Source organism: Triturus cristatus, chromosome 2_2 (genome assembly GCF_964204655.1).
Source record: "Triturus cristatus chromosome 2_2, aTriCri1.1, whole genome shotgun sequence".
NCBI classification, from domain to species: domain Eukaryota; kingdom Metazoa; phylum Chordata; class Amphibia; order Caudata; family Salamandridae; genus Triturus; species Triturus cristatus.
This window is the reverse complement of record NC_140582.1, coordinates 75398021-75424380: the sequence shown is the minus strand read 5'-3', so window position 1 is coordinate 75424380 and position 26360 is coordinate 75398021. Positions and strand designations below refer to the sequence as shown.

The 26360-nt window shown below is 46.1% G+C and overlaps 1 protein-coding gene across 2 annotated transcripts in view; it reads right to left on the bottom strand.

The window, feature by feature from the left end:
- The window catches only part of LOC146861881 (uncharacterized), a 133124-nt gene extending 129228 nt beyond the window's left edge, over positions 1-3896 (bottom strand). For both annotated transcript variants that reach the window (XM_085641052.1, XM_085641053.1), the window contains exon 1: positions 3686-3896. In XM_085641052.1, the coding sequence (XP_085497178.1) occupies positions 3686-3709 (24 nt within the window). In that variant the 5' untranslated portion in view covers positions 3710-3896. The remainder of the gene's footprint in view (positions 1-3685) is intronic.
- Between the last annotated feature and the right edge of the window lie 22464 nt (positions 3897-26360).

Here is a 26360-nt window from a genome sequence, read left to right as displayed (position 1 = left end):
TGGCATGCGCCCTTCTTGTTGGCTGGTCCAGGAGTGGGTGCAGGTCCCTTATCAGGTCCATGATGGTTTGGGGGTGTAGCCTGTACCTTTCATGTATCTCAGCCTCAGTCTGTTGAAAGAGTGTGATGCGCTGTCTGTAAATGCGTTCCTCCCGTCTCCAAATCCTCAGACCTGCTGCCTGTAGACGTAGCCGCCTTGCAATCACATACAGAGCGGCCATGGTGTCAACGCTGTTGCATTTTGGGATTGCTTATATGCACTGTTGCTGATTACCACCTGCTTTCAATCTGTGTTAATTACCGACTCTTAAATACTGAATTTCCTGGATTTCTTAAATACCGAATTTACCCACATCTCTTTTCTCGTTTTACCACTTCATATTTACCGAATCGGAAAATATGTATTCGGTAAATATGAATCGGTAATTTAGAATTCGGTAAATATGAATCGGTATTTACCGATTCATATTTACCGAAACCTTCTTTTTGGCCTCCTACATCTCACTTGACTAAATACCGGTCGGTAACGGGGTATTTACCGAATTTCGGACGTTACCGACCGGTATTTAGCTACCTACATATGGCCCTTGGTGTTTTTCGCCAACTGACAAACACTGTATATTGCTCATACCAAGAAATGTCTGAGGGACATAACGGCATATTACTTTCGTAAATCATTCTTCAATGCAAAAAATACAGATGAAAATATTGCCATCTGTTTCTATTTTTTCATATATGTAATTTCACTATTTTTTTCTTTATTTCAACAATTAACTTCTTTGGGAAAATCATGAGCAATCTACACAAATGAGCTCATGCAGAATTCAGACATTTGCCAGCTTTTCAGAAATGTATCGCCTTCCAGGTTCTACCATGGGTTTCAAACCTCTTTCCGCCACAAGCTGCGAGTAGGTAGAAACTGTAAAAAATAGGGAATATTGACCACCTACTGGTTAATTGCAAAAACTGTGTGAAAAACTGTAGGAAGGAAGCCTTAACAGAACTGCTTGGGGTTGAAAATTAACCGTACCTGTTCCATACAGGGAAATTCCTTGAGGAAGACAAGGCCACCAGCCACCCAGTAGTATACAGTTCTCGGTACAGAAGATGTATTGTTCTTACATGGAATTAACATCAAGGGTTAGAATGACATTTGGTAGGTTTAAGTAAGGGAAGCTGTATTGGCTTAAGATGAGACTGAAAGTGTTAATTTTAAATGCCTTCTAAAAATGGGATGGGTTTGTTTCATTATGTCAAAAAGATTTGGAGTTCCAGGTAGCGTGGTTCCAGTGAAGGAGAAGTTCTTAATGGCAAAAAAAGCTTTCAATCTAATTAATTTCATTTGTAAGGAGTTTTGATGTCCGAAGCCTCTTTGGCCACTTCAAATGGAAAGCAGATCATATTTGTCAGGTGAACAGAACTTGACATGTATCCTTACATGTATTGAAAGTCAATGGAGATCAAGAGGTATGTGGTGACATGGTCAAATTTTCTTTTGACTGAGATTAATTTGGGAGCCAAATTTTGTACTGTTTTGAGTGGCGCAAGTTCACCTTCCCAACAGCAAGCACATGTTTAGTTGTACCACATCACTGCTTCTTCTGAGACAAAAGGTGTCATAGCAATAAGTAGAAAAAGAATCCCATCACTACTGAATATCACTAAAAAGATAACAAACAATCCACAAGGAATGAATACTAAAAAAACATTTCAGAAACCACTTAATAGCTCACAATCTTCACAGCAAAATCACCAACATGCACCACAGTTCCACAACAAATTCAAAAGCAGCAAATACATTATATTTCACAGATCTTCAAATAGCCCATTATAAGGATCAAAAAGCATAAAAAGAAACTGTCATGTCATTCGCATTCACCACAGTAGCAGTTCCATAGCATTCAGATGGCCGTCTTAGGAGCAAGCGGTAAATGATTATATCAGACGAAGATTGCTCAGTCATGCAAATGGATATAAGGCAGCAGCTTTGGTAAGGCCACGAAGATCGAGAAAGACATCGCCCAAAACGAACTGACCCTCACACATCTTTGGTACAGTAGAAAAGGCCACTTTATTTAGAACAGATAAACTCTCAAATAAACTCGGCAATTTATTATTTCTCTTTACAATTTAGAATACTGAGCCAAAACCAATTCTAAAATCACATTTCCCCATTTCAAAACTTTAAACCAAGCTTCAAACTTCTCTGTGTTACCTTTACGTTGTCATTCTTTTCTTCCCCTTTTTCCTACCCGTCTTCCTGGGATGCCGGGTAAGACCGCTCCTGCCTCACCCACCCCAAACCTTGCTTTACCAACGAACATTGCCCAAGAGTAACCTGTCTAATAGTGGCTTTTCTTTTTTATTATTATTTATATATATATATATATATATATATATTTTTTTTTTTTTTTTTTGGGTTGGGACGGTGGGACTTCGTTGCTTAATCTCCCTCACGCTCGCGCTTCCCTATTCAAAACGCGCACCTGACTAAAACTATCTATGCGCGCGCGCGCCCCTCGCTACGTCCCTACGTGGCCCGTTCCATTCGGGCGAAAAGCCCAGGGGGAGACTGTTTCTCCGCTCCCCCTGGGGCCCCATTGTTATATTAGATTTTAAATTGTTTCTTTCACAATTGGCGGAACGTTTTACCACATGAAACTCAGTCTACAGAGCAGCAATGTGTGGACAAGGCAAACTCCACTGGCTGTTTTGTGCACCATTTCAGAGATTTAGCACTTTTGAGTAATGTGTTCACACTCTTCGGCTATGTAGATATGTAGATGAAAACTCCATACGCCCAGCCTAACCGAGCGGGATAAGAACGTATCCTCTACTCCTGAAACCAGGGAAAGTACCGGCACTTCTCAAGAGAAATACTATACTTTTAATTGGAGAGTACCGGCACTACTCATAAACAAGCAGGTAGTCTGCTAGACAGAACCCGCAATTGGGATATTTTCGGTCTGAAAGAGACAGATTAATAAACAGATAAGGGTGTGGCTTCAATTAGTGAGATTTATGTCATCTGTTCTTTAAAATATATGCCTGTAAAAAGAGGATTTTCCTCGAAACACGTTGGCTGTCACTTGCTAAATGTTGCGTACATGAAGCATTGAAATCTGTATAAGGTTTCCTAATAAAGAACATTTTGAAGACTAAAGGAAATCTGGTGGGACTGGTGTTTTAATTGGATTTCCTCTGTCACACTTTGACGCCCAATTTATGGGTTCTCGGCTTAATTTGTTTCCAATTCCAGCACCGACCACATTGGACAACTGGCTGCAGTTTTAAAGGAGGACGGAGCTATCTGTTACAATTTACGTCAGCACAGGCCCATCATATTCAAGCACGCGCTCACACAAATATAATATCTGCCGTTGATCGCACTGTTTTACCCTATCAAGGCAGACAGCGACACTGAAACGAAGACAAAAAGAGACGGGGTCACCACACGAAAAAGGAAAGACTGACGAAGATTCTTGGATGGATGATAAATGCGTCCTATGATTAAAAATAATCAACTTTATACACATTGTGGAAAAAAATATTACAAAAGCGCCAAGACACCACAGGAATGTCAAATCCTGCGCTTAACAAATAGTAACTGACGACAACCAGTATAGTAACTTAGTTAACAGCAATCTTGTTATTCGTGGAAACACACTTGACAGGGGATTTCTCACCTTATCTGAATTCAGAGGGGGCATTTTCTTCTAAAATTCTTAGAATAATGTCCACGTGAATGGTCAACGTCTGAGCTGTAACTATGGAGAGTATGAAGAAGAAGAATTAGTCCAGAGGCCCCCTGCCTCTCCTCCTCCCTGTAAACAGTCCAGCACTGCCACTGGGACGGCGGTGCAGATACACAGCTTCCGCCTTCCTCCTTTCTGTAACTCAGGTAGGAGAGCTCTGATTGGTTCAGACCCGGACTGTGCACGCTCGGTGGAACGATACTAACTTTCGGAGCATGCCCAGTCGTAGAGCCCAACAACAGCTGACTGGACACGCTCAATAGAAGCGTTACTGCTCCGGGAGGGATATGTGTTGTTGGGGGGTGGGTTTAGGGACTGTACTTCCATTGTTGCTTTTCTAAAAGACCCTTCCCGGTGATCATCAGTCTTACTCCTTACGCCGGTCACGGCAAGCATCAAGCATGAATGAATAAGATTAACATTAAATGTAATTGCTATGTTGGCTCACACAGGTGAGAGCGCTACAGCGTTGAAAAGTATCCTTCCAGTGCGCATGCTCTCTGGGGTTGTGTGGTGGACTGCTGTAGGTTGAAGTCTAGCTGACTGTGTTGTAGCTGCTAAAGTTTCACTTTTCATATGTAGTGTATTGTAATTCCATTTATATAGCACTACCTCTGACTAGGCGTCGAAGCGCTTTTCGGCGAATAGCACGCTACTCCGGAACCCATAAAGGATTAGTGTTGAATTAGTATAGTGAAATATGAAAGTATTTTGAGTGGTGGATAAGTTAGTCAGTTATTTGGATTTAGAAGGATAGTGCAGGGATAGAAGAGGGATGAAGGTTTGCATTTATATAGCGCTTGCTACCCCTGATGGGGTGTTGATGCGTTTTTTTTGGCGAGTAGCACGCTACTCCGGAACCCGTAAAGGATTAGTGGTGAGTTGGTATAGTGAAATATGAAAGTAATTTGAGTGGCAGATATCAGTCCATTATTTGGAGTGAGAAGGATAGCGGAGGGATAACATTGTGGCCTACAGCATACAGAAATATGGTTAGGGAAAGGATGTAAACACTGGCCCGATTTTAATACAAAGAATTAAAAGTTAATAGGTTGATGTTGGGTTCTTCTAGGATGTAGGAGCAAGAGGTTGTAGGAGAAGGGAAAACAATGAGAGAATGGCAAATGAGCCATGCATAAAGGTGAATAAATAATAACATCTATGTAGGGCATTGTACCGCTTTACCGATGGCTCCAAGCGAAGTTCGAAAAAGATGGTACCATTACCCAATTTATAGCACTCAATTTACCAACCTGAGGAAGGATGGAGGGCTAAGTTGACCTCTGTAGGAATCAAAATCAAGAACTGTAGTGGCTATGGCTCAAATCACGGAGACTTCCTATTGGCTAAAAGTAAAATGTGAGGAGTGTAAGGCCCTTAAGTTGCTCTTTTCAGAATTGCAAGAGGGCAGGAATGATCCTGATGTTGAGTGAGATGAGCACACAGTCTGGAAGTGTACACCAAGGATAACCTCGCCTGGTTCTCTTTTGCTTGTCGGAAACAGGGGGTGTTGAAATCTGCTCGCGATGGTGATCTCTCCCAGGTGTGCATCATTACTGCGATGCAGCTTGCACTGTTCCATCAGTATGAGAAAGCAGTGCTTGAATGTATTTTGGCAGCTTCCTGCATCAGATGGGACTGAGGGCTTTGGCAGGGTGCTGGTGTGGGATTTGTAGGATGTTTCAATTTTTAATGTGCCTGTTGATGACGCTACATGCCTTATGCATGGCGTTTTATTCATACTGGTCCACACTCCAAATTTATGGGGATGCCCTTTTTTAATTTGATAATACATAAGTACATTAACAAATGCGAGCATCTCACACAATGAGTTTGAATTCAACCGGTAACTGAGTCGTATAGGCTGCCATCTTAAATCATATATAAATTACTGGGTTAAACATTCAATATGATGCATTCAGTCTAAACCGCACATAGATACATGTCATTAGATCCGATTAGGAGGGAAGACTCCACATTTTTGTTGCCAAAATGGCTTTATTTTAGGTGTTTCCCGCCCATAATTGATTTTGTTTCAATATAATACTTTGGGGAAGATACATTACCCCAATTTGTTTTCAGAATCTCCCACAACTCCGTTCTTGAAAATGTTGGCATGCTTGCATATACATTAGCAATATAGTTCAGTGGGCCACTTGCATTAATTTCTTCCACCGTGTAGTCGGATATCTAATCAATTGTAACTTATGCATTGACAGGTAACCCACCTGAGGCCCTACCAATCCCAGTGCCGCCTGTAGCATCCTCCCCAGCCCTGGGAGCATGCAAAGGAATACACCACACACAGAGTACTGGATTGTACGTCTTTATTCCTCAGCATACAATCAAACACACTGCCTCTCATTATGTCATAACAGTTAATAACCACACCTTAACACCTCCCAGCAAGTTCCGTAATTTCTTGTTGAGTCTGCCCAGAACCGCAAGGGTCCTAGCGCACATAGTCTCATGACACCACGTCTCCCCCTTGCTAAATAAAAAGTACAAACAATGATCACATCACATTTCTTCAATAAGGCGTTGAGGCGCTCGCACTAGTCAACCAGATCGAGTGATATACAATGGATGAAGTGCACTCAGATTGTGCACAGGATGGCACAGGTTCTGATGGTTTATCTGGACTGTCATACTGGGTCGCTTCATTCATGATTTCAGGAGCTGATGACCATTGAGGTAGGTGCTTAAAGTGTGACAATTCCCGTGTGATGGACTTTCCTGAACGATGCTCTGTTACCATATGTCTTTTGCATGTCACAACCCTCAGAGGATCGACAGCAAATGAAGTGTTTGTTTTTCACTTTCATTTCTGCTTGACCAGGACCCAGTCACCTTCATCGAAGGCTGTTTCCTGAGCTTGTGGATGACGATCAGCATATGTTTTCATCTGGCATTTCCGAGAAGTGTCCGTGACACAAACTGTATCTGTATTCAAGGATTGGTCTACTGTCCACTGTGGCAGTTTGGTTCAGATGGCTTTCCCAAATAGCAAGGTGGCAGGACTCTCACCAGTTCAGAAGTGAGGAGTTGAATGATTGGCACAGGGGGCTTGACACAGGGCCTGGTTTAACTTGATTCCCTCCATCAATGCTCGTTAAATTGCACATTTGAGGGTTCCCATAAATCGTTCCACAAAAACTTTAGCTTGGCGCTACAGAGGTGTGCTCTTTTGATGCCTGACATTTAGCCACACCAGAAATTCCTTGAACTCTTTGCTATTGAACAGCAGACCATTGTCAGATTTGAGATTGGCGGGGATACCCCATGCTGCAAAAATGTCAACCAGCCGCTCGATAACCCTGTCATGGGTAGTTGACGAGAACTCCTCTACTAAAGAAAAATGTGAATACTCATCGATAACTACCATGAGACGATGTTCATTATCTAAAGGTCCAAAGAAATCAACGACCAGTCTTTCCCATGCATGTGCAGGAAGGTCAAACATTGTCAGTGGGTGCTGCGCCACATTGAGAGAAAGGCAGTTGCAAAGATGGCACTCCTTTAGTTCCTCCTCCACTCGCTCATTCAGGCGCAGGAACCACACTCAATCTCTTAGAGCTCTTTTGGTGGCTACAATGCCACAATGTCCTTCATGCGCTAGTTCAATGACTTGTTGTCTTAGGCTCTCAAGTAAGACGATTCATGAGTCTCTCAATACAACACCTTCCTTGGTAACGGACATTTTATCCTCTACATTTTCAAATTTTTGAAATTCAACTTCGTCAGCAAAAGGTTGAGCATGTTTCTTCCACAACTGAGTTGAAATGATGTCTTTGAGAGTAAGCATGTTCTTCTCATCATTAGTAGCAGCAGTGATCTGTTAAATGGATAGGGATGCCGACGTGCTGGACCTCACAATGAAGTTAATGTACTCCTCAGCTGTTTTGGATGTCGAGCTGTGCCGCTGTAACGGTACTCGTGAAAAGTAATCAGCAAGGTTCTGATTTTTACCCGGCTTGTGTATACTTGCACAGTCATACTCTTGCAAGTGCAACCCCCCCCCACCCCTCAATGCTTAGGGGCATCTTGGCTTTTGGGTGTCTAAAAATAGTGAGCAGCATTTGGTGGTCTGTAATTATAGTAAAACATTTCCATATAGATACACATGAAAATGTTCGCAGTCCCACCCTACAGCCAGACATTCCTCCTATGGCAGAGAATAGGCAAGTTGGGTGTCAGACAGGCTTCGAGCAGCATGGACCACAATGTGTCGAATGACCATTATGCTGAGCAAAGATTGCTCCTAACCCCACCCGGCTTCCATCGACTGTGATCTCAGTATGTCATTTTGGGTCAAAATAGGCCATCTCAGTTGCATTTTCAATCGCATGTTTTATTCTTTTGAAGCTTTGATCACATTTGGCAGACCACTGGAAAGGAGCATCTTGTTATGTCAAGTCTCTTAAAGGAACACTCCAAGTAGCAAAGCCTGAAATGTACCTTGAGCAATAACTGGCCATGCCTAAGAAGAATCTCAGCATAGTGACAACTTGTGGGGGCAGGTAGCTGATAGTGCATGCACTTTATCTGGATCAGGAATCATTGCCCATCAGTGAATATGTGCCCCAAGAATTTGAGTTTGACCTTGTGAAAGTCACACTTTGCTGCATTTAAAGCGAGACCTGCATAAGCAAGTAACTGGCACACTTGCGTAAGAACCTTATCATGCTCCTTTTCATGGCCCCAAATACCAATATGTCATCACTGTAATTGAAAGCATGGCTTGCTGGTTGAATTATTCAACGTATAACATCCTGAAATATTTCTGCAGCTGACAACACTCCAAAAATCAATCTATTGTATCTAAACAAGCCAACATGAGTAGAAAAGGTAGTGATTTACCTGCAGTTTTCTTCCAATTCAAGTTGATGGTATCCCTTGTTCAGGTCAAAATGGGAGAAGACTTTGGCACTATTCAGTTGCAAGATCATGTCTGCTATGTAGGACCAGGATGTCTTTCTTTCCCAATTGCTTTGTTGGCCTGGCGCATATCAACACAGATAGGCACTACTCTTCCACTATGATTTTCTGACACCACCACTATGGGCGAAATCCAGGACGTAGGACTGCTGGAGCTCTAAATGATGTCATTCTTCAATAGTGTTTCAGGTTTTTTTTCAACAGCTACTTGCAAGTGGAAAGCGACTCTGCAATGTTCCTGGGCAACAGGGCGAATGTCCTCATTGATGTGCACTCACTCTTTCATTGTCTTGAACTTGCCTAGTTCTCTTGAAAAAATGAGAGGGACCCTTTTTAAACCAAAGGACTAGGGTTCAATCTAGAAAAGTACCAGTATATCCTTTGGTTGGCAAATAGTAAGAAAACTCTTACCCTTCACTTGATAGGGCCTAAACAAAGAACATCTTACATATGTTCAGGGCAGGACTGCAATACTAAGGGGGATAGTCCTATCTAGACATACTAATCTAGACGTGCTTCTATACACCCCACAAATTAAACTTCCATTTACTATTAAATGGCCACTCTATAGTGCATTAAAAAACATTTTTTACTCAAAGAAAAGGTTACTGGGAACACTTTCGTACATCAGGGTCCAGCCCCAACGTTACTTTACACGGATATGGTCCCTTTATGACAAAGTTTAGTGTCTTTCAATACTCTCATCTGAATTGTCTTTGTTATAGAGTTTGTTCATTTGTTTATTTGTTTATCTATAGTGTGATGTTTTTCGATTTTGAACAAAATATACTATGTATGATTATCTGTTTTTTTAAAACTTGCTACAGTTGTTTTATATCTTTTTGATAAATTGATATATAACATTTCTAATATTTCTCTTGTGTACTGGCACACTGCTTTTTTAATTGTTACTGTATCCCCCTTGAACTTGCTTAGGCCATACAATAAAGACGGGAACTGACTCACAACTTAGGATTGAGTGTGGAGGTTGTAATTGAGAGATATCAGTCCCATGTCATCAGCAGTGGCGAAACTGAATAGGCCTGCACTTGGCGAGGCTCCTTGAAGAAGGTGAAATTGCGCTTGGACTAATACTGTTTTGTGTCTCATTATCCTTCTCCTCCTTCTGTTTTTCCAGCTCTTGCCAGTTTCCGGCTGATCTCCCACCTCCCTGACTGCCCCTCCCACCTCCTAGGATTACTTATGGAGGCCACTTTGAGGCCGCACGCAGCAGGCACGCCAAAAGCAAGCCCGCTTGCATCCATCTATGCCTCGACCTAGCCCAGCACCCAGTTCCCTAGCTCTTCCATCCCGCACAGCTACACCCTAGCCGAGCCCTGGACCCTGGACGCACCAACAACCACTGCTGCATCACATCCCTACGGACTACCAGAAGACCGTTCTCCGTCCAACACTGCCACCTCACCTTCAGCACCGATGCAACTAATGACACCAGAGATACTGCTAATGCAACTGCATCCACTACGTCGATCGCGACTACCATGTAATAACTCCTGTGCATCCTGCTCAACGCATGTTCACTAAAAAAACACGCCACAGAGATTTGGGACACGATCTCTTCCCTCAGCCCGAACATCATCTTCCTCACAGAAACCTGGCTAAACCCCGCCTCCGCTCTAGACATCGCCATCCTCAAAGGGTACAAGATAAAACACCGGGACAGAACAAACAATCACAGAGGTGGAATCGCCATCATCCACAAAGACACCACCTGCTGCACAACTTCACCTAATGACCCGACACCGGTAATGGAACACTTAAAATTCCAACTCCACAAGGACGAAAATAGCATCATCATTGGCACCCCTGCCTACAGACCACCAGCACCTCAACCCAGCTTCTTCAACCCCATCCTCGAACTCATCACCCCACTGGCAATTGACTCAGAGAACTACATCTTCATAGGGGACCTCAACTTTTACCTCGATCACCCCAGAGACGCCAAGGGCACCGACCTCCTGGAGAGCACGGGCCACATCGGCCTCAAGCAACTCGTCACTGACCCTACCCACATCGCAGGACACACACTCAACCCCATTTTCACCTCAGCAACAGAGTCAGGAACAACCACACAACTCACCTGGTCCGATCACCACAGTATACATTTCACCATCTCAGGACCCACCTACTCTGGCACCGTGCCCCCCAGATCAACACAAAGAAACTGGAGAAAGCTATCAGAAGACCAATGGAACAACACTCTCTGCTCTCACCTGCAGACCTCACACACGACCCAGAGAAAGTAGCAAATAACTTTTCCCAATGGATCATAGAATTCGCCTACGCCATCGCCCCCACCAAGACAGCCAAGGCCAAAGACCCAAGCAATAGAGCAAGCTGGTTCACAGAGGAACAGCACTCCACCAAATGCAACTTCTGTCTCTTTGAAAGGAAGTGGCGCATCAGCAAAAAAACGGAAGACCACACCGCCTTCAGGACTGCTCTCAACCAGTACCACCAACTCCTGAAAGAAACCAAGAATGCCCTAGAAGACTGCATCAAAGCCAGCACAAGCCACAGCAGGGAACTCTTCACCATTGGGAAGGAATTCATCATTTCCACAACCAGCGAAAACGACATCCCTTCCTCCCAGGAACTGTGCGACAACCTAGCTAACTTCTTCCACGACAAGATCGCAGCCATTCACGAAAACCTCGAACTTCAACCATCCACCACTGACCACATTAACCAGCTCACACCTACAAACACAAACCCTGAGCACCTCACCGACTGGAGCCCCTCACCATGCAAGACACCATTGCCATCATGAACTCCGTGCACTCGGTGGCACCCACAGACCCATGCCCCCACCACGTATTCAACCTCGGGTGCAAGACTATCACAGACAAACTCAGGAATGTCCTCAACACCTCAATCACTGCAGCCTCCCTCCCTGAGGACTGGAAACATGTTGAAGTGAGGCCCCTCCTGAAAAAGTAATCTGCTAACCCAGCCAAACTAAAGGACTACCAGCCCATCCCTCTTCCTCCTATTCGGCAAAATTCCTTTGAGAAAGTGATCAACCAGAAACTCACCTACCCCTAAAAGATCACAAACTCCTCGACCCATCTCAATACAGATTTTGAGCCAACTACAGCACTGAGACAGCCCTGATCGCAGCCACCAGTGACATCAGAGCCCTCCGTGACTATGGGGAAGAACAGCTCATATCCTCCTGGACCTGTTCGCTGCATTTGACACAGTCTTCTACCACATCCTTATCAACAGAGTTCACCACATCGGGCTCCAAGGAAACAGCCTCAAATGGATCGCCTCGTACCTCGCCGGCAGAACTCAAAGGATCCATCTCCCACTATTTACCTCAAAGCCCAAGAAGGTCATCTGCAGAGTGGCCCATGGATCGCCCCTCAGCCAAACCCTCTTTAACACCTACATGACCCGCTTGGCTGACATCCTTAGATCACACAGACTCAACATCATCTCCTACACCGACAACACACAGCTCATTCTCTCACTATCCAAAGATCCCTTCGCTACAAAAGGCAACTTGCACAGATGCATGATGAACGTCACAGAAATGATAAAGGACAAGTGTCTCAAGCGCAACACGGACAAGACAGAAGTCCTAATTTCTGGGAACAATACCTCGCCATGGAATGACACATGGTGGTCTGCAGAACTCGGCACCCCCACCCCCCCAACAGACCACGCCTGCAACCATAGCATCATCCTGGACAGCAAGCTATCCATGAAAAACAAGTCAATGCAGTCTCATCCGCCTGCTTCCACACCCTTCTGATGCCCTGCAGATTTTTACGTGGCTCCCTGTAAACGCCAGATAGACCTTCATGCAGGCTCTCATCACCAGCAGACTGACAACGGAAACAAACTCTTTGTAGGAATCATGGCACACCTCATGAAGAGACTACAGACAATATTGAACTTAATGGCAAGACTCATAGTCAACCTCCTGAAGGATCTACATCACACCCCATCTCAAGAAACTACAATGGCTCCAGATTCAGAAGAGATGCCAGTTCAAGATGCTGACTCACGCCTACATGGCATTGCATAATGAAGAACCAGCATACATCAATAAACAGTTGACCTTCCACTAACCAACCAGACACCTTTGATTAGCTTCCCTTTCCCTCGCAGACATCCCACGGATCCACCAAGCCAACAGCGGAGCACGCTGCTTCTCGCACCTGGCTGCCAAAGCTTGGAACGACCTCCCTCTGCACTCCAGGACTGCACCATTGCTTCAGCAATTCAGAAGAGAACTAAAGACCTGGATGTTTTAATGCTCAAACCTCCATGCAGCAGCAAACAGCTCCAGTGCCTCAAGACCCCCAGGGGTGATTTATCGCAACCAACATATGTCTGATTGATTGTGTCACTATGAATGATCCTTGAGTCTGCAACAGCTTTTTCACTGGCGCTCGATAATAATGTTGAAGAGCCTTAGTAGGATAAACTTGATGACGATCTACTTTTTCTGATTTCTACTTGTCATACCTGATCTTGCTTTCTGGCTTTGTGGGTGTTGCAGGAATGCTTCTGGAACCTTCCGACTTTCATTTTCTCTTTTCGCAGTGACTTCGTTAATTTCTGTTTCGCTTTGCAAACCGTTATGAAGTCTTTTTCTGTACCGCAACCTTTGCACGTCTGTCCCGCGGCTTGACAGTTGCCTTCATGGGGAAATGAAAACCCACATCAGAAACAAAACTTTTTCTTCTTTGTGGAAATCGATGTGCATGCATCTACCTTGTACTTGTGTTTGCTTTTCATGACAACGCTGAAATCATTTTTCACCGCTCTAGCTTCCATATCTGCTCTTTCCTCTGCCCTTGCAACCATTACTACTTTTTCCAAGCTGAGTGTCTTTCCCCACATGCATCTTCTAAAAGAGTCTGAAAGAACGCCATTGGTGACTCAAAGACGATGGCTTCTTAATGGTAAGCACATCAAGTCTTTCAACAAACTCCTCCATCATTTCACCAGCTTGCTGCCTCGCTTGATCGAAAATGTTCCTTTCATAGTCAACATTGAGCATTAGATTGAACTTGGCTCCCAATGCTTCTTTGATTTGATGATATGATATAGCCTCAATTTGTGAAATGTTCTTTATCACTTATTTCACCCCGTCACTGGCAAGCTTCTTTAAATTTTTAATGATTTTCTTATCATCCGCTTCTTCTAGGTCATCTATAAAGTCATGAAACTTCTCAATCCATGCAGTCCACCTCGTGCCAATATTTAGCTTTTTGACGGTGTCGAATGGCGGTGGTAGTTTCAGAAACACAGCTGCATCGTACTTCACACTATTTTCTACTGCTGTTGAGAGTATATGCTGTTCAGATGATGGCAGCAGTTCTTCTGGGCTGGTACCTTCTGTAAGCACCGTCAGTGTGCTTGTACTTGGGTCATCACGCCCTATCAGAAAGGTGGCACTTTCTTTCTTGATAGTCAGTAATGATTTAATCTCTCGTACTTGTTCATCACTGTCTTTAGCTTTCTGAATCATACCTGATTTTGGCTGCCTTTAGTGTTTTGTTTTGTATTGATGATGGCTCTGTGTTATGATGTGGTGCAATATCTCTTCTTTTGGCTTCACCAGGGGTTTTGTGGCGGGCTTTTCGAATGCGCTCTTCCGCAGTGCCTTCACCTTCTTTGAGGGCCATGTATGGGCTGCAGCAGGGCTTCAACTCCACACACACCAATGTCAAGCCACTTCTCATTGACTTGGGTGCATTTGGTATGTACACGCAGTTTGATGTAGTGCTGCAAACTGTCCGGAAAGAGCAGTCTTATTTCTTCGGAGCACAGATCCCATCCACGTCACCAGTTGTAGCGTCCTCCCGAGCCCCGGAAGCATGCGAAAAAGTACGCCACATATGGAGCTCTGCAGTGTACATCTTTACTCCTCAGCATACAATCAGAAACTGCCTCTCAATATGTCATGGCAATTAATAAACAAACCTTTAACACTTCCTAACAAGTTACGTAATTCCTTGTTGAGTCCGCCCAGAAATGCAAGGTTCCTAGTGCACATAGTCTCACAACACTACACTGTCTCCCTCCTCATGTAGGTACTTTGCCAGCTTGTCTTGCCAAATACTGTCTGGGGGAATCCCATTTGTCTCTCGGTCTAGTCTGCTGTACATGCAGCTCCGCAAATGCCTCTGCAATGTCAATGCTATATACTGCATCTCTTAATCAGTGTCACTTTTAGGGCAATTTTCTTTCATCCATGAACATACTAACCCGCACTTTGCTAACAATATTAGTACTGCAGTTAATCTCCAAATAGACTCAGGAGTGGTTTAATACATCCCGATAGCAGCATCAAGGTTGTACTGTTAGTACACGTACCAACTATCTCCTATATTAGCAGAATTATATCTGTCCAAAATTACCGTATCAGCAATCAGTCACATGCTAGATGGAAAAAGCCAGCTGAGTCCTGGGGGAATCTCATACAGTATGGTAGCATAATATTATCAATTTTGTGTAGAAAACTAGGGGTACAATACAATCTATTTATTAATTTAAAATTTAGCAATATATGCCTATTAATCCATGGAGACCAATTCTATTTGAGCTCAACAATATACCTACATTATCTCCACTTTAAGTGCATCCAAGTCTCTTGTAGCTTGTGCTCCTGTAGCTTTAACAAGAGGTAAACGTTTTGACCTTTGAAGTTTACTTCTTTTTTGGGGGGGGATTCTTTTTATTGAAAATGTTATCCGTTATAAACCAACAAAAACAATATACAGGAGAAATCAAATTATGAAGTTTACTTCTTTGTCCTAGGTACAAGAGAGAGCAGGTACAGTCCTCCATGGCTTTTCACAGGTCGCAGATGCCAGCTTCATTACTTTTCTGATCCAGGAGTGTTCTGAAATGGGTGCCTGGAGATACCACATTTGTGATACATAACTAGGCACCAGGTCTTTGGCGATGGATACTCTTTTAGCTCACCTGGCACCTCATTGTCGCTGGCACTCTTTTTTCTCACATAGGCACCTCACTGTCATTGCCACCATCATCACTGGACTCAGGACCTCTTGGCCTTCAGGTCCAGCTCTTTCTGGCTTCTCTCATGGGCCAGCAGACTCTTCTTTTCCTCCAGAGGCAACCTTTTCTCTTCCAGGGCCATGTTTGCTGCTGCCTATTTCCTCTCCTTCATGGTCAAGGTAGCCATTTTAAACTTCATTGCCCTCTCTGCCTGCCTGTCTTTTAACTCTGATTGGGCCAACCTGCAAGAAGACACACTGCTCTGGACAATGCACATGATCTAGCACCTACAGGCACACCATCCCCTGGCACTGGAATCGCTGCAATGTCATTTTTTTCTTTCTTAGTCACTTCCTGCAACTGCTCAGCCCCTTCATCTTCTTCCTCCTGAGTCATGGACTGCAGCATGTGGACTTCCTCCTTTGCTCTGAGACACTTAGAAACTCACAGATTGACAGGCAAGGGTCACGTCCAGGTCCAATTGACACTTGTCAGCTGGGCAATTGAAGGAAAAGGCCTCTTGTAGCGTGTCGTGTCCCCGTAGCTTTAACAGGAGGTCAGCCTTATGACCTCTGGAGTCCACTGGTACAAAAGAGAGCAGTCCCAATCCTTAAGGGTTCTTCTCAGGCCCCAGACATCAGGTTCAGTACTCTTCTCATATTCCACAGGCCTAGGAGGGTTCTGAAGTGCATGCCTGGAGAGGCCACATTTAATCATGGCACGCACTAGGGGATGGAAATGTCTCCTGGGCACACCCTAACCAATGTTGTAAACATTCCTAAGGCTAATCCTACCAACTTTGGGCATTTTTCAAGATGACATAAGTCTTTGTTTATATTAAACTTGGACTCTGTGGGTTATGTGGGTGTGGGAGGGAGTGTACTATGGTAATCCTTGTGTCCTCCCACATCTAACACTGCAATCCAGTTTGGAGCAGCCACTGTACCCACAATAAACTCAGAGACAGAAGTGTGGTAGAATAAAGCATAGTTTTCCAGCAACCAGACAAGTGGATACACAAGAATTGTTTTGGCATCCTGTTCTCACCATTTGTAGTGTGCCCCAAGTGTTATATCTAAGACCCCAGCAGACATGTCAAGCATGATTTGTAATTTGTAATGTCAAAAAGGATGCTCACAGACCCACCCTACATATTCTATCAGGTTCAGAGGGGCCATCTCTACTACTCTAGAGAGGGGAATCTGACATGTATAAATAGTTGTCCCAATTGCTTTAGGACTGCTTTACCAAAACTATTTATCACTCATTTGTCTAATGTTTGCAACAATGCTGGATTATTAGCAAGTTTGATAGACAGGGTATATATATATATGTGTGTCAAAATGGCTACCCAGGCCATAGTTCAAAACAACCAGTTAGTGCAATGGACTGTTTGTATGTATTGAGTAGGTTTGCGCAACTATATCGCAATAGCCATTTTCAGATTGCCTGTCACTGATCCCTTTCAATGGGAAAATGTGGTGCACGCTTATGTGGATCAAACCAATAGACAGCAAAATGAAGATTGTGCAGCATAGTAATACCTCTCAAGATCTAGGACCACAAAACCTCCCTTCCCAAATAGCAACACGAGTGTTTCCCATGTCATCCTAAAGTTGCAGCCTTCCCAGATCAGTCTAGTAAACTGTGTTCTAACCTTAGCAAATACATGTTTACTCAGAGGAATGGGGATGTTAGTGAAGAGATAAAGTAATTGCGGCAGCACTATCATTTTAATTAATGCTATTCTCCCCATCATTGCCAATGGTAGCAATATCCATCTATCAATTTGTTCTGCAAACGTATCCATTAGCAGGCCTTAATCATCTCTAATCATTGTTTAAATATATCTATTAATGTAGATGCCCCAGTATTTGTCTGATTAAACTCGCCAGTGAATCGGGCACTCACACAATGGTCGGTTTGTCACATCTGTTACAGAAAACATTTCAGATTTCTCCCCCCTTTTTTAAAAGCTTAAATATCTTTTGTTTAGACCCCCTCTCACCAGATTTCTTCCACTTTAATGCAAGTCAATTGCTAAATTACATTCCTTTTGTTTTTTTATAAACCTCCCTCATATGTTCTCAAATGTTAGATTGTGTTTTATCGCAGGGCACATGGAAACTGGTGAAAGTGTTTTTACTTTCCATTAAGTGCACATATGTGCCATTTTTGGGATTATAATAAAAACTTGAAAAGTACAAGTCATCGAATATATCTGAAAAGGAACGGTGAACTACTGATGCCTGATATGTACAACTAGACAGGGCATTCTGAGTAGTCCCACATCAGGTTCCAGCCTACTTTATATGGGTTATCGGGGACTTTGGACACGCCCACCACTTTTGGTTGGTTAGTTGGGCTGCTTTTTAAAAATCCTTTTCTCGGTTTGGTTAATATTGTGCCTCTGTCCCGCCTTTCAGTGCTCTGTTCAGTTGACATCACCAATTGATTCTTTTGGTTGGCCAGCGCTGGCCACCTCTTGCCTCCAACCTGGCACACCCTCCTCCCCTCCCCTCCCATCATGCGAAATGCAGTGTCTATCTGTGTCGTTATTTAGAGAGGCAACATTTAGGCCCTTTTCTACAGGCCACTGGGCTGCTGAAGAAGGTCATGGGATCCCGGAGGTAAGATCAAGATTTAAACACGCATTTGCAATGCAATAGGTCTCCATTACTGAAAGTTTTACCTATTGGCATTGCAAATAATAATGCAACACCAATAGCTCAAACTTTCAGTAATGCGAGACCTATTGCATTGCAAATGCTTGTTTGATATTAGAGCACATGCATTTATTTATCGGTTACAGTGAAAAGAGCGTGCTTAAAGCAAGAGCTTATGCTTTGTTTTACAATGTAAATAAAGTGAATACAGAGATCTCAACATGCTCAATTGCAGATAAGAGTAGCTCATCCGAGTCTGTTTTTTTAAAGGGAAGACGGATGATCATAGAGTGATTTCTGCATGTTTGCAAGTGTTATATTTCTGGAATTATATGTAAACAATATTTCTAAGATTGTGGTGCTCTTTGGCAGACCATCAATTTACTCACATTGTTTTCTATTGAACCGTTACACTTATACGTAAATAAATGAGCTTTTTCGGATTTTGTTTTACATGCACTTTCACACTACAACAAATTATTTACATGTTTTTCAGCTAAATATGCAAGGAAAATACACTGCATAGTTTGGTGGAAAATAAGAATGTGCTCTTTTTCAAGGGTGTCCACAAACAAACAAATATGGTACACGTTACGACTATTTTAACTGAAACATTCACTTTTAAAGCAAGTTACAATATACTTGCTAACAGCAACTTTCCGAAATAACCTATTTTATTTGCAACTCCCATAAATATTGCATGTTCCAGTGGAGCAAATATCTCTAACTTGATCTTTGAGGCTGTCCATTTAAAATAATAGCTTGAGCAGAGAAACTCTGAAGTTTAGAATATACATGAAACACAGAAGAAAACCACAATTTTGGGAACGGCATTCGGTAACAGCTTTAAGCTGCCATCTAGCATATTTATTGGATCTTGTCGATTTCAAAGATGAAAAAAGCTTTTAAAGCATTAGTCTTAGAGGATCAGTCCACTTTCTGGTGGTGTCACGTGCAATATGTGACACATGCCAAATCTGTGTAAGTCAGCATCTCTGTGTATCTGCACTGCACACACTGTGTGTCCCTGAAGCACCAAGCATGGCATCTCCAGCTAACGTAGATGCATTCCTTTACTCAGGATGGAGTTTGAAGTAAAACTCTATTGTGAGCAATGCACCTGTGTTAATGTTTGCTAGTCTGTGCTACCTGCATCCTGTAACTATTGTCACATTCTAAGCAAGGCCCTGCCACAGGTGAATTTGCTTCTGGTGGGAGGTCCTATTAAGTGTAATGCTGTATGTCTAACAATACATGAACCAGACTTTATCAAAAGAATAACATTGCCCACTCTCAACCACGTGAAGATCTACGATTTTTTTAGATCACGGTCAGCAGAATTCCTCCAAACTTTCAGCACGGTTTGCAGTAAAACAGAGTTTAAATATTAGTGTAACAAAAAGGTGGGGCAGGAAAATAGAGATTAGACTTACAAGTAGGATATCCAAACAAGTTGTGAAAAAATGCATAGTTTAGCGATGGAGTTTGGAAATAGTTTCTGGTTAGGTTGATGTTATGTTTAGAAGCTGGGGCTCCGTTGCTGAGGCCCTATTAGAGCATGTTTTAGTGGACAATTCTGCTCGGAAAATGACAATTCTTACCGCTTGATCCAGTAGGAATGAGGTGCTTGAACCAGATCGGGTCGAGAGGAGGAGATCGGCTGCAGATGGTGGCAGATTCCTCGAGGGCCGGGAGGAACTAGGCCCGGGCCAAGACACAACCTGCGGCCGAGGCCGAACCCGACGAGCGTGGCGAGGATGCCAAGGCGTGGTCCCGCACCGCCCCGCTGACTGTCCAGGACGCTGACACCACACAGAGCACCCTAGAGAAGTTGGACATCGCCGGGGATGGTGCCGGTGAGTGGAGAGCGCGGGACCTGAAGTGCGAATTAAAGGAAGGCACCGGCCCCCAGTCTAGATATCGTGCTCCCAGCGATAAAGTTTGCCTGAAGTCCCGGTGCTGCTGCGTCTACGACAGGGACAACAACGAGCCTGGGGGTCGGTGGAGGCCCATTGATGGGGGCTCTGAGGCGGCAAGGAGCACTTGGAGCTGGGTGCCTGACTCTAAAATGGGGCCCGGCGGAGACCCTCCATAAGTAAAAAGGCAGCAGCACCCACCTCGAGGACTCCAGACCAATATGCACCAGTAAAGGTCCCTGCACCAAACTCGTGCCCCCGCCCAAAGCGCTCGCCTTTGGTCCCAGCCCTGCTCCATTCTGTCAGGATCCAGAGGGAGCTTGCACTGGATCCATTAAGTGCAACAAGAGGAGCTAGAATAATTTGAACACGGCCATGTTGAGTCCAAATAGAAAATGCTTTATGACCCAAAGCAGTTACAGCACACAAGTAAAGAAGCTCCTTTAAGACTGAGCTTCTTGGGCGTCAAGCGGCGGCTTCGGGACATGAACTTAAAATACGCCATGCTCTTCCCGGCCAGGCTGCGGGTGGAGGTGGATGGTCGCACTCACTTTTTTGACCGTCCTGAAATGGCCGGGGACTGGCTGGACACTTTGTCTGGGGGTCGAGATCGGGATGGCGGGGGGGGGCTGCGGGAGGAGAAGGCCCACTGGACCGGGACTGAGGTGCTGATACTGGGACTCACTCTGGACGAAGATGCTGCCGCTTTCGGCCAAGCTTAGGGTCTCTCGTTTTTTGTACTCGTTCTCCCTCCTTTGTAGGTGGTGCGGGGTCTCGAAGGGGTACTCTTTCCTCCTCTAGGGGGTTTACCTAGTTTCAACTATATAGGGGCGACAGGCACACTGCAAGTTGGGGGGGCTGTTTGGGCTCATGCAGGGGTGCAGGGAGGGGGGAGTTTTGTTGGGGCGGTTGGGTTGGGGTGGGGTGTTGTTCATTTGTACCACAAGGCAAAAGTATCGTCGTGCTATTCCCAAAGTGCTCTCGGGGGGACGAGTGATTGCTTTCGTTTATGATGGGGGGTAGGGGACTGAGTCTTTTGTCCTGGAACGTTAATGGACTGGGGGACAGGATAAAACGAGGTGTGGTCCTGCAGTTCCTGAAACGAATTTCACCTGACATAGTTTTTCTGCAGGAGACGCACCTCATTGGCAACTCCTTTTGTGCTATGAACCGACGGGGCTACCGCCTTCTGGCCCATTCGGGCTTCACGTCGGGTTCAAGGGGTGTGGGCATCATGGCCAAGACCTCGCTCCCGTTGGAAGTTGATGAGGTGCTCCATGATGACAGGGGACGTTACACGGTTCTGGTGGGTAGAATGGAGGGCAGAGTGATTATTTTTGTTTCTGTCTATGTCCCGCCAGGGTTGCAGACGACCACCTTTGCGGATCTGGGGCGCCTCCTCCTTGGCCTTCCGGAGGGGATTCTGGTGGTTGGGGGGGATTTTAACGCTGTGGTTTCCGGAACTGAGGACCGTCACCCCCCTAGGGATCTCCCCCGTGCCCAAGCGTGGTTGTCTGGCCTATTGGATGCCTTGGGGCTGGTGGATTGTTGGCGTTTGAAACATCCTACGCAGAAACAGTACACTTTTCATTCCGGGGCCCATGGCAGTCTATCAAGGCTAGACTATGTCCTGGTGCCGGCGGCGCATGCGGGGAGGATCGGGGAGGTGCGCCATTTGGCGCGGGGTATTTCAGACCACTCCCCGCTCTTATTGCACTTCGATATTCTCCCGAGGGGAGAGGGTAGGGTGGCCCCGATTAATCCCTGGTACCTGCGTGACCCCACCATTCGCGGAGAGTTGGTTAAGTCCCTTAAGCGATATTTTGATGAGAATGTGGGGTCGGTGTCATCTGCGGTCTCGCTATGGGAGGCATTTAAGACGGTGATTCGGGGGGATGCCCTGTCCCTTATTTCCCATTCCCGGAGGCACGAGCGGGAGGAGGTGACCCGTGTTGAAACTGAAATAACTGAGTTGGAGGGCGACCTCGAATGTGGGGTGACGGATGACAAGTTACATGTTCTCCGACTCAAGCAGGCGGCCTATAAGGCCCTCATCACGGAGGCGGCCAGGGGCCTCAGTAGAGAGCAACAGGGGAGACTGTATGATGTGGGTGATAAGGCTGGGAAATTGATTGCGTGGCTGGATAAAAAGGAGAGAGCGAGTCGAGTTGTCCCGTCGATTGAGAAACTGGATGGTGTGTGTGTCACGGAACCGGAAGAAATAGTCGATTGCTTTGCAGAATATTTCCGTGGGGTGTATTCCCCGGTGTCCTCCCGCTCGGAAGAGGATTCCCATGCCCTGCTTATGGATATCGCGCTGCCTTCCCTTTCGGAGGAGGACAGAGTGTTGTTGGACGCCGCCCCAACCTCTGAAGAAATTGCCCTCGCCATACGCTCGGTCGCTTCCGGCAAGGCCATGGGTCCTAATGGTCTTCCCATCGAATTGTACAAGCTGCGACCGGATACGCTGGCGCCGCATCTCCGTGCGATGTTCCTCGCGGCCCGTTCGGCGGGTTCCCTCCCGCTAGACCAGCGTCTGGCTACTATCGTGGTCATTCACAAGGAGGGGAGGCCGCGGGACCGGGTCACGTCCTACCGGCCTATTTCGCTGCTGAATGCGGAGCCCAAAATTCTCGCCAAGGTGTTGGCCAATCGGCTGGTTGGCGTGGTGTGCGATTTGATTCACCAGGATCAGTCCGGCTTTATCCCTCATCGCAACACTGCGCTTAACCTGCGGCGCTTGCATGGGGTGCTCGAGCGTGCCCCGTTTATACGGGAACCGGCCATTTTGGCATCCCTGGACGCCACTATGGCGTTTGACACACTTGAGTGGCCATATATTTGGGCGACACTGGCGAAGTTTGGGTTTGGCCCGGGATTCATCGGTTGGGTGAAATTGTTGTACTCGGGACCGCTGGCGCAGGTGGTTGTGAACGGTAGAGTGTCGGCTCCGTTTGAGCTGGGCAGGGGCACGCGGCAGGGCTGCCCATTATCACCGCTCCTCTTCGCGCTTGCCCTGGAGCCCCTGGCGGAGTGGCTGCGGTGGGATCCTTCTATTCGTGGTCTCCGATGGACCCCCGAGTATGAGGACCGCGTATCTCTTTACGCTGATGATATTCTTCTGTACCTGGCTTCCCCACGTAAATCACTGATAGTACTGGTTGATGTATTGCACTCATTTGGCCTCAACTCCGGCCTGATCATCAACTGGGCTAAATCGTGTGTGTATGTCCTCTCTGGGGAGGATCCTATCCTTCCGCGGGGTTGTCCTATCCAGATCGCCCCGCGGGGATTTAGGTACCTGGGTGTCTTCATTACCCTGGACGCGGAGGCCCGATATAACCAGAACTTGCTTCCCCCCCTCCAGCGCCTGAAGGAGGACGTCGCGCGTTGGAGGCGCTTGCCGCTCTCGCCGCTCGGCCGGGCGGCATTGTTTAAGATGATGTCGCTGCCACGTTTCCTGTATGCTTTGCAGAATACAATGGATGTTGTCCCGGCGCGCTACTTTCGCGAGGTGGAGAGTTTGCAGCGCCGACTGTTCTGGGAGGGTAGGCCGCGTATCGCCCTGGCGAAGCTGACGCTCCCGTGGTACGACGGGGGGGGTTGCCCTCCCAGATATCAAGCGATATTACTGGGCCTCCCAGCTGGCTGCGATCAATCACGGCCTTTACGGGCCCGCCCTAAACCCGGCCTTTGAGATGGATAAAATGTTACTGCCGGGTGGTGACTATAATCGGGCGCTTTATTCTAGCTCGCATGACGCGCGGCTGACGGGCCCCACGAGGGTCATGGTACGGGTGTGGCACACGGCTAACGTGGCGATGGGGTGGAAGGATCGCTTGACCCGGGCGATGCCACTATACGCATCTGAGCGGCTGGGCTCCCTGTGGACCTCGAAGGGCTTTGAGAAGTGGGACATGATAGGCATCAGCAGGGTGGGCGATCTCTGGATGAGGGGGGGATTCAAAACGTTCGATGTGCTGCAGACAGAATTCCAGCTGCAGGACAGGGAGTACTTTCGTTATATGCAGATCCGTCATGCGTTGTGCTCCGTATTTCCGGACGTGGCCTCCATCCCGGAGTACTCCCCTCTGGAGGATAGAGTGCTAGATGGGCATGTCCCGGACGGCACGATTTCATTAATTTACAAAAAGCTCATCAATGACCGTTCGGGACTGCTGACCGGCCTTCGTGAGGCGTGGGGGGCTGATGGATTGGAGCTGGATGACGAGGACTGGGTGTCTGCGGTGGCCTCCCCGAAAGAGGTGGCCATACCGGCCCACCTTCGCTTCGTCCAGCTCAAGATACTCCATAGGGTCTATGTTACGGGGCCGAGGCTGATGCGTATGGGCTATGCTGTGGACGGGTTGTGTAAGCGTGGGTGTGGTTCTTTAGGGACCTTTCTCCATATTCTGTGGGAATGCCCGGAGGTGATGCGATTCTGGCGTGGTGTGCATGAGGTTTTGCAGGTAGTTACGCATGTGCCGCTGTTGCCTGAGGCGAGGAGATGTCTTTTGAATGTATGGGAGCCAACCGACTACTCAGTGCCACAGACGTGGTGGGCGACTCTGGGATATATGGTGGCCAAACGTGACATTGCGCAACTGTGGGGTTCCCAGAGGTCGCCGACTGTCTCGGCGTGGAAGGACAACATGGATTGGTGTATGTTTCGGGAAAAGGTGGTGTATGTTGCTAGAGGTAAGCCTGGGACATGGGTGAAAGTATGGGGCCCCTGGAACGCTTACCGTGGGGGAATCTGTACCCCGCCGCTACTGCCTGATCCGTCACCGGCCCCGTCTCCTTAGCCTGTTTGTCTTCCCGGTTCTGGGCAATGAGTTTACTTAGTCCCCGTCCTGACCTATTCCCCCCCTCGATATTCCTATGAATCGGTGGGGTCCCCCCCCTAGGGGAGCACATGCTGTTGTTTCCGACTGTGGGTTGCCTTGTGGACTTGTTTTTTGTTGTTATTTATATAAAAATGAAACCGTCGTGTGGGGTCCGGATGGTGTGGCTGCCAACGTCTCTTTCAACTCCTGTGAATTCCCTTTTGCCGCAGCGTGCGTTCTATTGTCTGTATTACATGCTCCTTCTGTTTGCTAGCGGCCGGCCTGAAGGTTGTAGGCCCATCTTTGTATATTTTTTGGATTCTGTAATAAACGGTTTCAAAAAAAAAAAAAAAAAGAAGCTCCTATAAGCGCACCAATGATCGCCTAAAGCGTCACACAGTCCCTACTAAAATGTCAGTGAGGTACTAAAACTAAGGCTGAGACGGCAGTGGCAGCTCCTCCAGAAAACACATTGTGGTGTCTTGCTGACGCCTCTGGAATCTGGAACACCTGATGTGCTCGAGATTCCGGAGGAGACAGTTAGACCCGGGCTCGTAGAAAGGATTTGTTATTCATCTCTCCCGAGAATAAATCATCTTACCTTTCATCAAACGTGCAGTTCTCTCTCGTTATTACACTGGCGACAATCGGAAAACTCAAGGAAGCGAGCCTGGAGTCCCGTCATCAGCGGATCAAGGACTGTCATCCTCGTAAGCGTGGCTGTCATCCTCGTAAGCGTTGTGTTACTGTCGAGTGACACACGCGTTCAGGACTGCTATTTACTGAAAGGCGGACTTTTAAAAAGTATCCGGTGAGGCATTTAGACTATTTAAAAAAAAATCCTATTCAGCTCTGTCTTTCTATACGCGCATGCGCACTTTCTGTGCCCCACGTCATCGCGTAGATGAAGATCGGTGGCCATACTTTGGGATATCGGCACGCAACGTGACCGACATTTTAAGGTCAATTTAGCGTGTTAAGTTCTACGCGAGCCGTGTGAACTGGACAAAACGTTTATTTGCTGTCATTTCTGTCTACATATATATAAATTGTGCATCACTGATGCGCACAGCAATTAATTTAATTCAATTGATGTCAAAGGTGCAATAAAGAACACATTACTTTCTGGGAGAAAGCATCTTTTAAGTCAGAGTTTTAAACCAATTTAGCAATGAACTGCCAAATTCACAGCAGTGCAACCTTTTGAGCTGCATTTTCTACATTTAACATACCAGCTGATATCCCACAACTGGAA